Source organism: Delphinus delphis, chromosome 16 (genome assembly GCF_949987515.2).
Source record: "Delphinus delphis chromosome 16, mDelDel1.2, whole genome shotgun sequence".
Lineage (NCBI taxonomy): Eukaryota > Metazoa > Chordata > Mammalia > Artiodactyla > Delphinidae > Delphinus > Delphinus delphis.
In genome coordinates this window covers 64,778,927-64,793,952 of record NC_082698.1, presented here as the reverse complement: position 1 = coordinate 64,793,952, position 15,026 = coordinate 64,778,927, and the positions used below count along the sequence as shown (strand labels likewise).

General features: G+C 37.7%; 2 protein-coding genes across 2 annotated transcripts in view; one reads left to right on the top strand and one right to left on the bottom strand.

The window, feature by feature from the left end:
• Positions 1-15,026, bottom strand: part of CTNNA3 (catenin alpha 3) — a 1,614,209-nt gene that overhangs the window by 898,948 nt on the left and 700,235 nt on the right. The gene's annotated exons all lie outside the window — the stretch shown is intronic.
• Positions 2,420-15,026, top strand: part of LRRTM3 (leucine rich repeat transmembrane neuronal 3) — a 181,595-nt gene continuing 168,988 nt past the window's right edge. Inside the window, exons 1-2 of the mRNA XM_060034927.1 lie at positions 2,420-2,951; positions 3,296-4,827. Of these exons, the coding sequence (XP_059890910.1) occupies positions 2,948-2,951; positions 3,296-4,827 (1,536 nt within the window). The 5' untranslated portion in view covers positions 2,420-2,947. The remainder of the gene's footprint in view (positions 2,952-3,295; positions 4,828-15,026) is intronic.

Genomic DNA, 15,026 nt, shown 5'->3' with positions numbered 1-15,026 from the left:
AAAATTTATGGTTTAACTATGAAGACAAGAGATATCTACATGAAAAGTGAAGATCACTTGCTGACCATGTGAGTATTTCCGCTTCCCAGTTTCTTGCCTTATAACACACATTTTTTAAGAACACTTTCTCCAAGACTGTATCCAATCTCACTGGCCAAGGAACTTTTCAGGGATCAATCCCATGTACACAAGACTAGCATTACATAACCAGTCTATCCTACATCAAATGTACCTGTGACCCCCATAAAAATGTATTTATTCAATAAATCTTTATTGAGCGTCTATGATATGCCAAGCGCTATTGCAGGTTTCAGGGAAACTGAAGTAGACAAAACATTGTCTTTGTCCTCATAGAATCTATATCACAATGTCATAGATTTATATGTCCTCTCTTCCTACTAGGAGAAAATTTATTATTTTTATTCATTCCCTTACAGTGCATTTTTTAAACCATGTTGTCCATCAGAGTCTGTTGATAAGTGTAGCCTCTTCTGTCCCCTTGAATCAAAATCTGGGGGGAGGGATTGGGAAATTTATCTTTTTAACAAGCTCTCTGGGGGCTTTATGCGCATTGATAGCAAGAATAATTGGGAGGAAACTGCCCTATTAATGGCATACTATCTGAGGAATTGCATGATGTCTATGGGATCCCTTTTGATTATCATGACTGTTACCAAGCTTCTCATCCTTAGAAGATATGAAAGCTCTCCAGGGTTTTCCACAGCCAATTCATCGAACTAAGACTAACACTTTTATTTTTTATAAAATTACCATTTATTTTTAAACCAAATGGTTTTCTCTGTGGGGCAGATGTTACCATATTCTGCTCTGGGAAGAAAATAATCAAACATTAATTACTAGTTATGGTCCACTAGATACTCATTTTAAAGATAAAGTTGAGATGACGGCAATTTAGGAACTCTTCTCATCAAAGAAGGCAAGACTGAAAGGATCTCAGAAATCCACTGTAAACAATATAAAAAATATTCATTGAAGTAGTTCTTTGTGAGTAAATGAAAGTGAGTATACTCAATATTTAATACTAAATAACATGCAATACCAGCAAATACAGTAAAGTTGATATTATTCAAATAACAGCTAACACAGGCTTATCACGTGCCACTTACTATTCTAAGTACTTCACAGACATTTAGATGACTTAATTCTCAAACCCTCTATGAAACGGAATTTTGTTATTATGCCCATTTTGCAGAAGAGAAAACTAATGCATAGAGAAGATAGGTAACCTAGTGAAGGTTACAGAGCTGGTAAAGTACAGCCAGGATTTGAACCTAGGTGCAAAAATTCATTCTCTTAATCATTAGGCTAAGCTTCTCCTCTTTAGTTTTTATGATTCTTGTTAGAAAACTCGTACCAAAGAAGTTTATGAAAACCTATTCTAGAAATCAAGAATTTTATTTTATTACAGGCTTCCCTGACACAATGACTTAGGATAATTTTCATTTGGCTCATTTTAAAGTGAAGATAACAATGTTGTTGAAGCAGGATCATCTAGCAGTTAGAGGTGTAAGCTAAGAGAGCTATGGTTCGAAATCTCAGTTCTGACACTTGCTTGCTATATGACCTTGAGCAAGTTACCTTTCCAAGTCTCGGTTTCCTCATCTTCAAAATGAAGGTTATAATGGGACCTACATCATAATATTGTTTACAGATAGAATAAGATAGCCCATTTAAAGCACTTAGAAAGTGCTCAATAAATATTGCTAGTGTAATAGTAACAGCATCAATAAACTGAACCAGATGATCTCTTGATTCTTGTACTCACACTAAATATGGCTTATTTCTCTTGTAATTAAAAAAATAAAATGACAGCAACCAAAACAACAAACCATGTCATAAGCCATGAAACCAATTATGTCTTTTGTGGGAAAACCAGAGAGGTTATTGGATACATTAGTTTATATGTCACTAGTTATCCTCTCTACTCCAAAATGTATGTGTTCTAGCATCCTGAGACACCTTGTATAATATAATCGCTGTGACTCCAAGAGGTCAAATGGGCAGGCAGCTCAATAATTCATTTTATAAATTTCAGTTCAAAGCTATGTTGAGGTTAAGAAAAATTGACATTCGGTCTGTGAACTTAATGTCAAGCTCAAGAAAAACTCTGGGCAGCGCATGTTTAGCGATTAAGTGGATGCAGACAATAAAGACGTTGCCAAATTGTAAAACAAGACTTGGAAATTACAGAAAATGTTGCTAGTTATTGATTACGGTGACCATTCAGTTCCTATCGAGCGACCCAAAAGAATCATTCATTTTCCAACAGAAAGCCTGCTCATTTGCAAGATAAAAGAGAGACATTTCTGCACATGCCCATAATGTTCTTCACCACTGGGGGCAGCTTTACATAAGACTGCATTCACTAAAACCAAAGCAACAGTCCGAGCAGCTTTCGGAATGACAGTCTGCAGAAGTGAGCTGAGCGTGTGCACGGTACGGGGCTCTCCTGCCTTCCGGACTCCAATGCAGCGCTGTGGCTGAAGTGGGTGCTCGCCACCAGAAATGCTGGGCTATGGGATACAGATGTGGCAGCTCAGGTAGCCTCACGTTGCCTGGAGGAATACATCTTGCTTTCCGATAAGAAGAAATTGTAGAAGCCAGTTTTTTTTTTTTTTTTACCCCGCCCCCCCACAAAAAAACTGTAAAGATGCAAAAACGTAATATTCATGAAGATCCTATTACCTAGGAAGATTTTGATGTTTTGCTGCAAATGCGGTGTTGGGATTTATTTGTTCTTGGAGTGTTCTGCGTGGCTGGCAAAGAATAATGTTCCAAAATCGGTCCATCTCCCAAGGGGTCCAATTTTTCTTCCTGGGTGTCAGCGAGCCCTGACTCACTACAGTGCAGCTGACAGGGGCTGTCATGCAAGTGGCCCCCTAAGCCAAAGCAAAGACCTAAGGACGACCTTTGAACAATACAAAGGATGGGTATGTTTTGTCATTTTTCTTCTTTTCTTCTTAAAAAAACAAAAACAAAAAATCCACTAATCTGTAAATTAATTCTGCCTTAATTGTTGTAGAGATTACCTTGCTCTGCTCTAAGACTATAAATTCGATTGCTTAGTTGCCATGTTTCCTTGCTTAACTATTAAAAAAAAGAAAGCCTAAAGACAATTCTCTTTAAATTATAAGGAGATGATATTTGATGTTAAATGTTTTTATCTAGATTTAATTTTCTAAAAAAGAAAATACATGCTTATTTTTGCTTGATTAAAAAATAAATGAATTCCTTTTTTGGGGGGATAACTTTTCTAAGTTGTTTTTATTTCCAGGTTTCAATGTAATTAGGCTACTGAGCGGATCAGCTGTAGCACTGGTTATAGCCCCCACTGTCTTACTGACAATGCTTTCTTCTGCCGAACGAGGATGCCCTAAGGGCTGTAGGTGTGAAGGCAAAATGGTATATTGTGAATCTCAGAAATTACAGGAGATACCCTCAAGTATATCTGCTGGTTGCTTAGGTTTGTCCCTTCGCTATAACAGCCTTCAAAAACTTAAGTATAATCAATTTAAAGGGCTCAACCAGCTCACCTGGCTGTACCTTGACCATAACCACATCAGCAATATTGATGAGAATGCTTTTAATGGAATACGCAGACTCAAAGAGTTGATTCTGAGTTCCAACAGAATCTCCTATTTTCTCAACAATACCTTCAGACCTGTGACAAATTTACGGAACTTGGATCTGTCCTATAATCAGCTGCATTCTCTGGGATCTGAACAGTTTCGGGGTCTGCGAAAGCTGCTGAGTTTACACTTACGATCTAATTCCCTGAGAAACATCCCCGTGCGAATATTCCAAGACTGCCGCAACCTGGAACTTTTGGACCTGGGATATAACCGGATCCGAAGTTTAGCCAGGAATGTCTTTGCAGGCATGATCAGACTCAAAGAACTTCACCTGGAGCACAATCAATTTTCTAAGCTCAATCTGGCCCTTTTTCCAAGGTTGGTGAGCCTTCAGAACCTTTACTTGCAGTGGAATAAAATCAGTGTCATAGGACAGACCATGTCCTGGACCTGGAGTTCATTACAAAGGCTTGATTTATCAGGCAATGAGATCGAAGCTTTTAGTGGACCTAGTGTTTTCCAGTGTGTCCCAAATCTGCAGCGCCTCAACCTGGATTCCAACAAGCTCACATTTATTGGTCAAGAGATTTTGGATTCTTGGATATCCCTCAATGACATCAGTCTTGCCGGGAATATATGGGAATGCAGCAGAAATATTTGTTCCCTGGTAAACTGGCTGAAAAATTTTAAAGGACTGAGGGAGAATACAATTATCTGTGCCAGTCCCAAAGAGCTGCAAGGAGTAAATGTTATCGATGCAGTGAAGAACTACAGCATCTGTGGCAAAAGTACCACGGAGAGGTTTGATCTGGCCAGGGCTCTCCCAAAGCCGACATTTAAGCCCAAGCTCCCCAGGCCGAAGCATGAGAGCAAACCCCCTTTGCCCCCCACAGTGGGAGCTACGGAGCCTGGCCCAGAGACCGATGCTGACACTGAGCACATCTCTTTCCATAAAATCATCGCAGGGAGCGTGGCCCTTTTCCTGTCTGTGCTCGTCATCCTTCTTGTTATCTATGTGTCGTGGAAGCGGTACCCTGCCAGCATGAAGCAGCTGCAGCAGCGCTCCCTCATGCGAAGGCACAGGAAAAAGAAAAGACAGTCCCTAAAGCAAATGACTCCCAGCACGCAGGAATTTTATGTAGATTATAAACCCACCAACACGGAGACCAGCGAGATGCTGCTGAATGGGACGGGACCCTGCACCTATAACAAATCGGGCTCCAGGGAGTGTGAGGTATGAACCATTGTGATAAAAGCGCTCTTAAAAGCTAGGAAATAAGTGGTGCTTTATTGAACTCTGGTGACTATAAAGGGAATGTGGTGCCCCTCTCCCTACCCCTCTCCCTCTCCCTTTGCTGGCAAGGTCCTTCCCTGTCCGTTTTAGTACATTCATAATACTGGTCATTTTACTTTCATACATAATTAACCCATTGACATTTAAATACCACAATCAATGTAAAGCTTGAACTCTGCTTTAATTTAACGCCTATTGTATAAGACCCTTTATTGATTCCATTAATGTCACACTTGTTTTAAGACAAAACTTCTTTCATAAGTAATCCTTCCCATCGGCTGTTATTCTCCTTCTGGCAAGACCGAATCTATAGTCCTAGAAGGTTTGCAGTTCATTGGCAAATCAAGGAAAAAGTGAATGATCCCAGGTACTTGGAGCCTGAACTGATTTTAGGTGAGGACTTGATTACAGAACACTTAGGGACAGCCTTAAAACAATGCCTAGCTTAAAAAGAACACTGCAGAAAACTATTGAAAGGTTAAAGCAGCACCATGAGCAGTTCCCAGAGGTGTTTGAACTACAGTAAAGCAAGCCTAGGGAAAACTGCTGAAGGGTTAAAATGCTGCAAGTAGACAACTGCAAAATGCAAGGAGACAGTAAAAATACAAAGTTTTAGACCTGAAGCCTTGTCTCTCAAACTCTTCTCTGTAAAAATCAGACTAGAGGTTTCACCGTCAATTTCTTCTAGCCTCCACATTTCTAAAATAAGTATATAAATGAATAAATAAATAGATAAAACAGGCAGGAGGCAGATTTCTCCACTGTTCCTCACCTTAAGGAGTTTTCAGAGATGAGGCGTGCAAATGGGAATGCAGCTTGCTAAATGCATGTGGTTGGAAGCTTACCAAAATTTCTCTTTCCAGCTCTTTTAAGGACCCTAATGTAGGGAGCGGAATCATGAGCTGTCTGTTCTGTTTGGGATTTGTCAGGCTGTCCTGTTGTGTTCCACTCTATGCTCTGCACACACACCAGTCCCCTGATGACTGACACTTCATTCAGAGGTGTAAAGAGAACACATTCCAAGAAACGCTTTCCACCACCGACAGCCTCGTTGAAAAGGATAGTTTTGACAACACCTTAATAAACGTATAAAATAAATCTTACGGGACAAAAGACCAACCCCATGGCAGTTGTCTTTTGCTTTTCTGTTGCTCATGTTACAGTGTCCCCTTGTTCACCTATATTGTGAAGTCCATTCATCAGTATGATTCTGTACAGACCCTGTTGGCAATCTGCAAGCTGCATGCATGTTTTTATGTCAGTGGTGAAAGTTTATTGCCTGCAGCACAAATATCACAGCTTCTGTATTTAAGTAACTTCGACCACAGTTCATTTCGATTTTAGAAAAATGTCTTTAGCCAGTATTCTCTTTCATCCTCCAAAACGAAGAATTCTATTATAGGAACAAAAATCAGGAATTGCAACGTTGAGCCCGTTTCATTTACTTTGGCTTGTCAACAAGCTTTGTATCTTTAACCATGCCCCTGTTCTTTCAAAACAGAATCACTGCAGCAAAAAAGAAAAAGTAAATGGCTATTTTTACCAGCATTTTTATAGAGTTTGGAGGCTTTTCATATTCTGAGAGGAAAAATCTAGGCAAGTCACCATGAGATATAATTGCAAAGAAACCAGATTATAAAAATCATACTTTTATAAGCAATAAAGAAAAAGGAACCTCGAAAGTAGATTTCTCAAGGAACTGTACTTTGATTTTGATGAAACCTTAAAATAGACACCAGTTCAGAAAAGCATCATAGCTACAAGATATTTGTCCATGCATAACTGTTGGATATACACTTATTAATGGCAAATAGTCACGGATTCCCAAGTGATTAATAATGCAGATACTTCCTTACAGTACAATGAACTGGATGACTGAAACTACTGCGATGTTTTTCACTGAAGTTGTCATTTCACATTTTTCATAAAATGTCAGTAAATACATACTCCATCTAAAAACAAAACTTTCTTTGGTCAGCCTCATTTTTACCTGTACTAAACATGATTGTTTTAATTAAATGCAGTGTTAAAGTGAAAAAGCCCATTTTTATTCTTTGACTTGAACTTCTGCCTCATTTGTCATGGATACCAAATAAATTTAGGCAAGGCATAGTTATATTCATATTTTGAAACTCTTGCAAATACTTGATGCTGTGGTACTGCTAGTATATATAAAATATGTTCACTGTATTAAAAGTGTTTCTAAAGTTCAAAGCCACTTGGTGTGTTAAGATTACATGAATGACCAAAATTGTGAAGGTTGGTCATTTTTTAATGCCTAAATTTAACTACATATAAATTTAATAATAGAGAAGAACCAAAATAAAATCCCTTAGATTGTAAAAGCAATTTTGATTCAGTACATGGAATTCCAAAAAAAAAGTCTTTTCCCTCTCTTTGGGAATGAAGCTTCTTTAGTTCTCAGTACATAATTCTCGTAGGTTAGACAATCACTAGTTCGCCACTATAAATTTAACAAAGCCAGCTGGTGAATGAATGTTCTCCTGCTCAAAAGTCATCGTCCTCACCACCACCCCATGGCACTTTTTGGACTGCATACCATAAATCTATTCTCATAAGTATTTAAAAGCTCATTGCATATTAGAAAAATATAACTGATATTTCATTTTCTATTCCAAATTTATATTAAGTGTCTGACTTTCCTCAAAGGTGACAACAGTTAAATAAACAGCCTGACCTGTTGAAATACACAGCAGAGATGCATCAAAGAAGAACGGATTCAGTCTTTGAATGCTTTACCAGAGAGAGAGGAAATACAGTTTAGTCTCTGAACTGTATGGGTTTTATCCCCAAATTTTTATGAGCCCTGGTACGCATAGTGCTACTGCAGCATAGAGTTAATAGTCCAAGTGCCAGTCTTCCAAGCAATAATTATGCAAGATATATTTCTTTTAAATGAGTTTATATTTTCCAAGGATGTTGACATTACATCTTTTCAAAGAATTTAAACCATTTTTTCTTGATTCAGTGAGTCAACTGCCTAAATAGACAGGCAATAGACTGTATTACTGTGGAGCATCAGCGACCTCCAGTGGCTGGTTAGACTAACCACAGCTATTCAAACATTTTATTTAGTTTTTTATCCTGAACCCTTATGTAAATGTGGTTTACAACATGTGGTTTTCAATCCATGAATCAGATTTTAATTTTATTTAGTTCATCTCCCTTGGAAACATGGTTATAGTACAATTTTTTAAGTTATATTTTGTATATTGACTTATTTAGTAATGCCCAGAGGCCACAGAACTGGAACTAAGGGCTAGAAATAAGTGTCCAAAGATGAAGAGCAAGTAATAATGCAACAAAAATCGATAAGACATATTTTTTAAGTATTTATAATCATCAACATTGGCCAAATATTCTGATATTTTCATTAAGTGTGAATATTTTCCATAGGCAGGATACTGAAATATAATTTAAGAAGTTGGGGAAAACAAATTTCGATATTAATACTGAAAGAACCAGCATCAGTTATTTACCAGTCAGGAGTGTCTGAGCTGTGGAGTGAGTGAGGCCTCCGCATCCAGCTCTGGAACTCTCCAGTTTGTTACCATGCCAGTGACCTGTGCTTTGCCCCAGCACTCTCTCCCTCCCTCCCCCTTGCCAGTCAGCTGAACACTGTTCTATTAGGCTCTCTGACAATGATGTTACAGTCTAAGAGGTGATGATTCATAGATAATGAAATTATGCTCTCCCTCTGGGGAAGGATAATGCAGAGTCAGATTTGTAGATTTGGTAAGGATTTTCAGGATGCTGCAGGCGCATGAAATACCTCCTCTTCCCTTGACATTTACCAAGAAGAGAACTCAACCAGCTTATTTAAAGTGTGGATTAAACTAACATCAGAAACAGCATCAGGCCATGAAGCCTAAGACAAAATGAGTTCCAGACATGATAAATGAGAACTGAGAAATGAGAAATGAAAAATCCAGAAACTGTGTCGCCTCTTTTATTCCCTTTTCCCTGGATTCTCATTAGAATCTGGATTTTATGCAAACCCATGGAATTTTGCTATACTTGTATTCTCTTAGCTACCTATATCAAAAATCAGAGGCAGCTGGAATAAACCATGAGCACAAAAAGTAATATCAGTGGATTTTAATTACAAATGTTGTAAGAGAAACAGAACTGATGCAAGCCAAATAGGTTGTATTAAATGACTCTTGAAAACTAGTAAGATAATACACAGGTGAAAGTAAGACTTTCTAGAATCTAACATCATAATAGCCTATAGAATTGGACCCACTTTTGCCTACTCTTCAAAATCATTGTTGAGTTTTGCAGTTGGGTAGAATACAGTAGAAATACTACAGAGAAAATCTATATAAAAAGATATTATGATTCTTTTGATTTAAGGAACATATCATGGCCATGTAAATAATAGGGTATGGGCCTTAGATTCAAATTTCTCTGACACTTGCAAATCAAATAATCCCGAGGAAATTCCTCAGCTTTTCTGAACTTGAAGTTACTCATCTGTAAAACGGGCAAAATTATTGACTTCATATGGTTACTGGGAGGACAAAATGTGAGCAACACTTCGTAAACTCTAAAATGGCAACTATCTATTATTTTCAAAAAGCATTTAGTGAGATAATCAGTTATGTTTGCCAGTGTTCTATGTTTGGCCTGGGTGAAAAAGACATTACTAACCTCTATGTAACAGAAGCCTAAATCCACTTTACATTAATATGAATTCTGAGACTTGGCAGTGAGTCTGTAACTTAATTTGTCTTTGACGTTTATTTTCCATAAAAAGTTTCTTCCATCCCATATCAATAATGACCGCAATGTACAATAAACATAAATAGACACCAACCAGAGCTTATCAAACTAAATCAAAATTCTAATTGGGACCCAAAAAAGATCATTATAGAAAAGGTTTTCAATTAACATAGGTTACTTGCCCTGCCCCTCTTCAGTATCACTATTTTGAGCCCTTGTCGACTTTACACCTTATAAATATAACATTTATGGCAAGATAACGTCATTATTGAGCAAAAAGTAATTGCCTTTAACATGTTACAGTGGGATTAGCACATATTCCAGGTATCGATTACATGACATCTATTCTGTTGTTTCTTTCTTTTCCCCCAGTGAAAGATTATCCAAAATTTCCTCCTAGTATAGAAATTACTATTGACTTTACCAGTTATTACTGTTGAAAATCACTGGATTAAAAAAAAGTAGCATAAAAATACAAAGCCTTTTTTATGAGTTATATCCTATTCATTTATGCAAAATTAAATACTTAAGAGTACTCTTTTTGGGCCTTTCATCAAAAAAATGACCAGTGTAATCAAAAATCTCTCTCTACCGGACGTAGCTTTTCTTACCAAGTATGATGTAGCAGACGTATTTCCAAAATTCTTATAATTTAAGTAGAAAACCATCCTCTTTGATAGCTGAGTTCCTATGAAATCTCTTGAGAACAGAGAGAGGATGATGGTTTTTCAGTGGAAAAAGCATTTTTTAATTTTATTCTGCTTTACCTTCGTAGGATTATTGTTATATGTTCTTGAGTTAGGTCTCCTCAACATGTGAGGAGAATTTCAGGAACACAGAGGGAACAAGACTATCTGGGTCACAATGTAAGACCAAACAGAGGGAATCTATTTAGCAACTGTACTTTCTAATAGCAGAAACTCCATATGCAATAATAATCCATTTTATTGAAAAAAAAAGAGAAAAAAAGAAAAAGAGCTTCTCTCTTAACCTATCCAGCAAATGTTGTAATGCAAATTGATAACTCTTTTGATAATTCTTTATACCTTATTTTCAGGGACTCCCATTTCCCCCTGACCCAGGAAAAAATTTCAGTTATGCTTTTATCCCACTCTTAAATTGTTGTTCTCTACTTCCTATGTCACACAAAAAAGGTCTTGCCTCATATAAATCAACACAATTGGTCATCTTACTCAAAGGAGAATCCTATCTTCAATTAAAAAAGTTAGACCACAAAACAAAATGTAGGGCTTCCCTGGTGGCGCAGTGGTTGAGAGTCCACCTGCCGATGCAGGGTACACGGGTTCGTGCCCGGGTCCGGGAGGATCCCACATGCCGCGGAGCGGCTGGGCCCGTGAGCCATGGCCGCTGAGCCTGCGCGTCCGGAGCCTGTGCTCCGCAACGGGAGAGGCCACAACAGTGAGAGGCCCGTGTACCGCAAAAAACAAAAACAAAAAAACAAAAAAGTGCTTCTTGTCATTAAGTTTGATCTGCTGTACTCTCTGAAAAAAGGAACATGATTTTTGATGCGGTCAACCACCATTTCACAAGAATGTTTAAAGGAAACTTGTAGGACATACCATGTTGATCTTGAAGTAGTTGAGTGACTTTAAAGTCTCTGATAAACCTGTGATAACTTACCACAGTGAAAGAGGTTTAAAAACTAACTTGACACTTTAGGATCAGTGTTGGCTTGTTTTTCATCAATTTATGAAAGGGATTCTGCACAATCTGTATGAAATTTTAAAGTTAAAAGGTATAAATATTTGGTTGGACTACTGCCATTTACCCTAAGGAAGGTTAGGTAACATCACTGAATTACAATTAAAATGGAATAATTAAAGACCTGTTTAATATGGCACCGGACATATTATATACATAAGTATTCTGTGTTTTCCACCAAGCTAGGCATGTTTTAGATGCTTAGGGGAAAAAAAGAATCCATGTCCTTCCTATAGGATTATTCACATTTTATCACATATTTGTTTACGTGTATGTGTATTTTTGTGTACTTGACTTATTATGTGCCAGGAATGTGTATATAGTTTTTTTTTTTTTTAAATATAAGAACAGAGTCCCTATATTGACTCTGTTCTCTGATAAATTTCATCCATTAATCTTAAATCTTGTCCCTCTTTATAGGACTGCCCTAAAATAATTCATACCCTACCCACACAAGGCTTCTCAAGCCAAATTATACACCTCCAGCTCCATTAGGAAATGATTTCTAGTAAGTTACCATTAGGATATCCCTCTGCTAGTTAAATTCTGATCTGCTAGTGTAGTCATCTTCCCAGCCTGTGGCACTCACTCCAGCCTATTTTATGTTGTTAAAAGGCAACATGCACTTAGCCCTATGGACTTTTACAAGGAGGACTGAGTAGTAAAATGTAAAAATCTACATATTTTTATGGGCTTCACTTTGGTTGTTTTTATGGTTGAACACACAGAGATGTGCGGGGTCTTAGTTTACACTGAAATGCAAAACCATTAAGCTAGCTATAAATTAAAAAGAAAAGGTCAAGGTAGACAAAAAAAAAAAAATAGAGTCTAAAGATCATGTTATTTATTTCTTAATCTTAAAAATAATACTAAATAATGAACATCCTGTATTTCACTTTCCTGACATCTGTTTTACCCTCCACGTTTCCCATCATATTCTCAAATTTAAGGTTCACGTTTCTTACATTTTCCCACTTCTAACACGGAGGTTTCTTTTGTTTGTTTTTTAGTTGTTTTGTTTTGTTTTCTGCCTGCAGATCTTTTCCCAATGCTTTTGTTGTATCACTTTGCCTGCTTTTCTAGACTCCCCACTCAAATTTTGATCCTGTCAGAAAGTCACAGGGTAATTCATCAGTTCTGTGATTGGACTGATCACACAAACGGACTGGGTTTGTCTCTAGAGTGCAATCTAGTCAAGTCTGGGATGTGTGCCTTCTGTCTTCCCTGCCTCCACTCCCATGCCTTTTCTCCACTTAGGATTATCCGTACTGAAATTCCTCCATCCAGTGCTACCGAGGGCTCTCTTGGTTCCTTACTCCTTACCCAATATGTATCCCCAGATCTCAACTAGCATCATTATCGATTCCAAGGACACTTGCACCTAAATGGGGTAAAAACCTTTTGCTAAAGGTGAGAAAGTCATATACTAAGAGCAGGGGTTATGCTTCGAGGGCAAAAGTGCTTTGCAAGCACCTCTGAAATTATCCTACATAGAAACCTCTATATTTTCTCAAACATGCAGTTGGGCCTTCCCAAAGGAACCAAGGCAGGACAAATAATCCATGTTTCATTCAGTAAACTATAGTTTGAGAAATCTCTTCAGTGAATTACCATTATACACAGGCTTTCTCCTTAGTTTTTCTCCACGGAGAGACAATATTGTATATAATAAAAAACGTGGGCTATGGAACCAGGATGAAACAGTTTGAATTCTGGTTCTGGGACTTAATAACTGCAAAATCTTGAGTGTTAGCTTCTTCATCTTAAAAGTAAAAATGTGTAAAATAATATAATCATCACAGGATTGTCACAACAGGGCCAAGAATCAGCATTTCTTGAATATTTTTATGTACTTTGTTTTGGCACATTGCATATATTATTTAATTTAATTTAATTATTTAATTTAATACTCATAAAGTTCCTAGATGATTAAATAAGATGACTTAGATGACATCACTTAGTATAAAGCTTGGCACATAATCGTAACCTTCTCCTTCCCTTTATTAGCTCTAATTGCTAAAAATTTCAGTATAACAGAATGCTTTAATAGCTGTATTCCACTATCTATTTTTACATGGAATAACAAACAGATATCTGGCAGACTTTCAAGAAATAGAATCTTAACTGCCATAAGCTCAGGGGCAACTGGGCACGTGATTAATACTGAAGAGTAATGTGGTACATAAGACCAAAATCCTAAACCTCCCATCAAAGCCCAACTACATCCCTACCTTTATTTCCACATTATTCCCCATGCTCTAACACTGGCCAGTTATTGAAGTGCTTTCCTACCTCTGTGCTTTTGCTCAAGCTATTTCCTTTGTGAGAAATGGCTTTCCTCTCCCAAGTCCTCCTGTCAATCTCTGAGTCTTCTTATAACAGATCCAACTCAAATTCTACTCATTCTAGAAGTCTTCTTAATCTTGCTTGCCCTTCCCTGTTTTCCATGATATTTTGTATGTCTACTGGAGACAGTATCACAGGCTGCCTTATGTGAGAGTTATTAATGTGTTTTCATACCCTTTTTGAGGAAAGGGACCATCTCTTCTTCCATCCAGTGGTGATTGGTTATAGACTTTTATTCATAGTAGATGTCTGTTGAACTGATTTTCTGTTAATTATTATAAGGTTATTGTCAACCTTTTTTTTTTTTTTTTTTTGCGGTACGCGGGCCTCTCACTGCTGTGGCCTCTCCCGTTGCGGAGCACAGGCTCCGGACGCGCAGGCTCAGCGGCCATGGCTTATGGGCCCAGGCGCTCTGCGGCATGTGGGATCTTCCCGGACCGGGGCACGAACCTGCGTCCCCTGCATCGGCAGGTGGACTCTCAACCACTGCACCACCAGGGAAGCCCTACTGTCAACCTTTTATTTATATAGTCTGTATGTACATTTTTTGTTTTTATTTTATATGTACTTTCTCACATATAAAGTTTTCTCATTTATCAGTAAACTGGTTTCAAAAATTATTCTTACAAAATATGGTTTTTAAGAATCATGTTCAGATTTAAGTTGCTTCTATGTTGTGAATAATCTAACAACAATTTTTCTTTGACAGTAACCAAAGGTATGACCATTTTAGCTGGCATGTTAAAGTTACTAAGAGCTAAAAAAAATGTGGGACAAAGAAAGAATATTTCATTCAAAGAATGAATACATCTTGATTTCAGCGAAGGTTGGGTAGTCAGCTTTTGTTGTAGAAGCCATATATCTGTGACTGCTCCTTGTTCACTGCCTCTCGGGAAAGGTCCTCTTCTCTTTAGCTTCATATCTTCTCATCCCATGCCTAGTGCCACAAGGCTTCTGCTTTAGACACACTCCCAGGCCGCTCCTCCCTTCCCAAAGCGGCTACCCTACACTGTCACAGAGACCAAGTCACAGGTCTTTGGCTTTCTGATTATATACATTTTCAAAGTAACTATTCTACTGAAGGTTTCAAACATCAAATACTAAGAAGTTGACAGTTAGAAATGCTCATTCTTTGTTTACCTCCTGAACACTGATTTTGCAGAAGGCACAATTGATTATAGAGGATTGAAGCGTCTGCCGTTTGCTGGGTCTCTCCTTTCCTACCTTCTGTCCATCCTCTTACTCCTTTTCACTGAATTTTTTTTCTCTCTCTCATCACCACTTAAAATATCTTTCAATTTTTCCCTCTATCCAACTTTATTGAT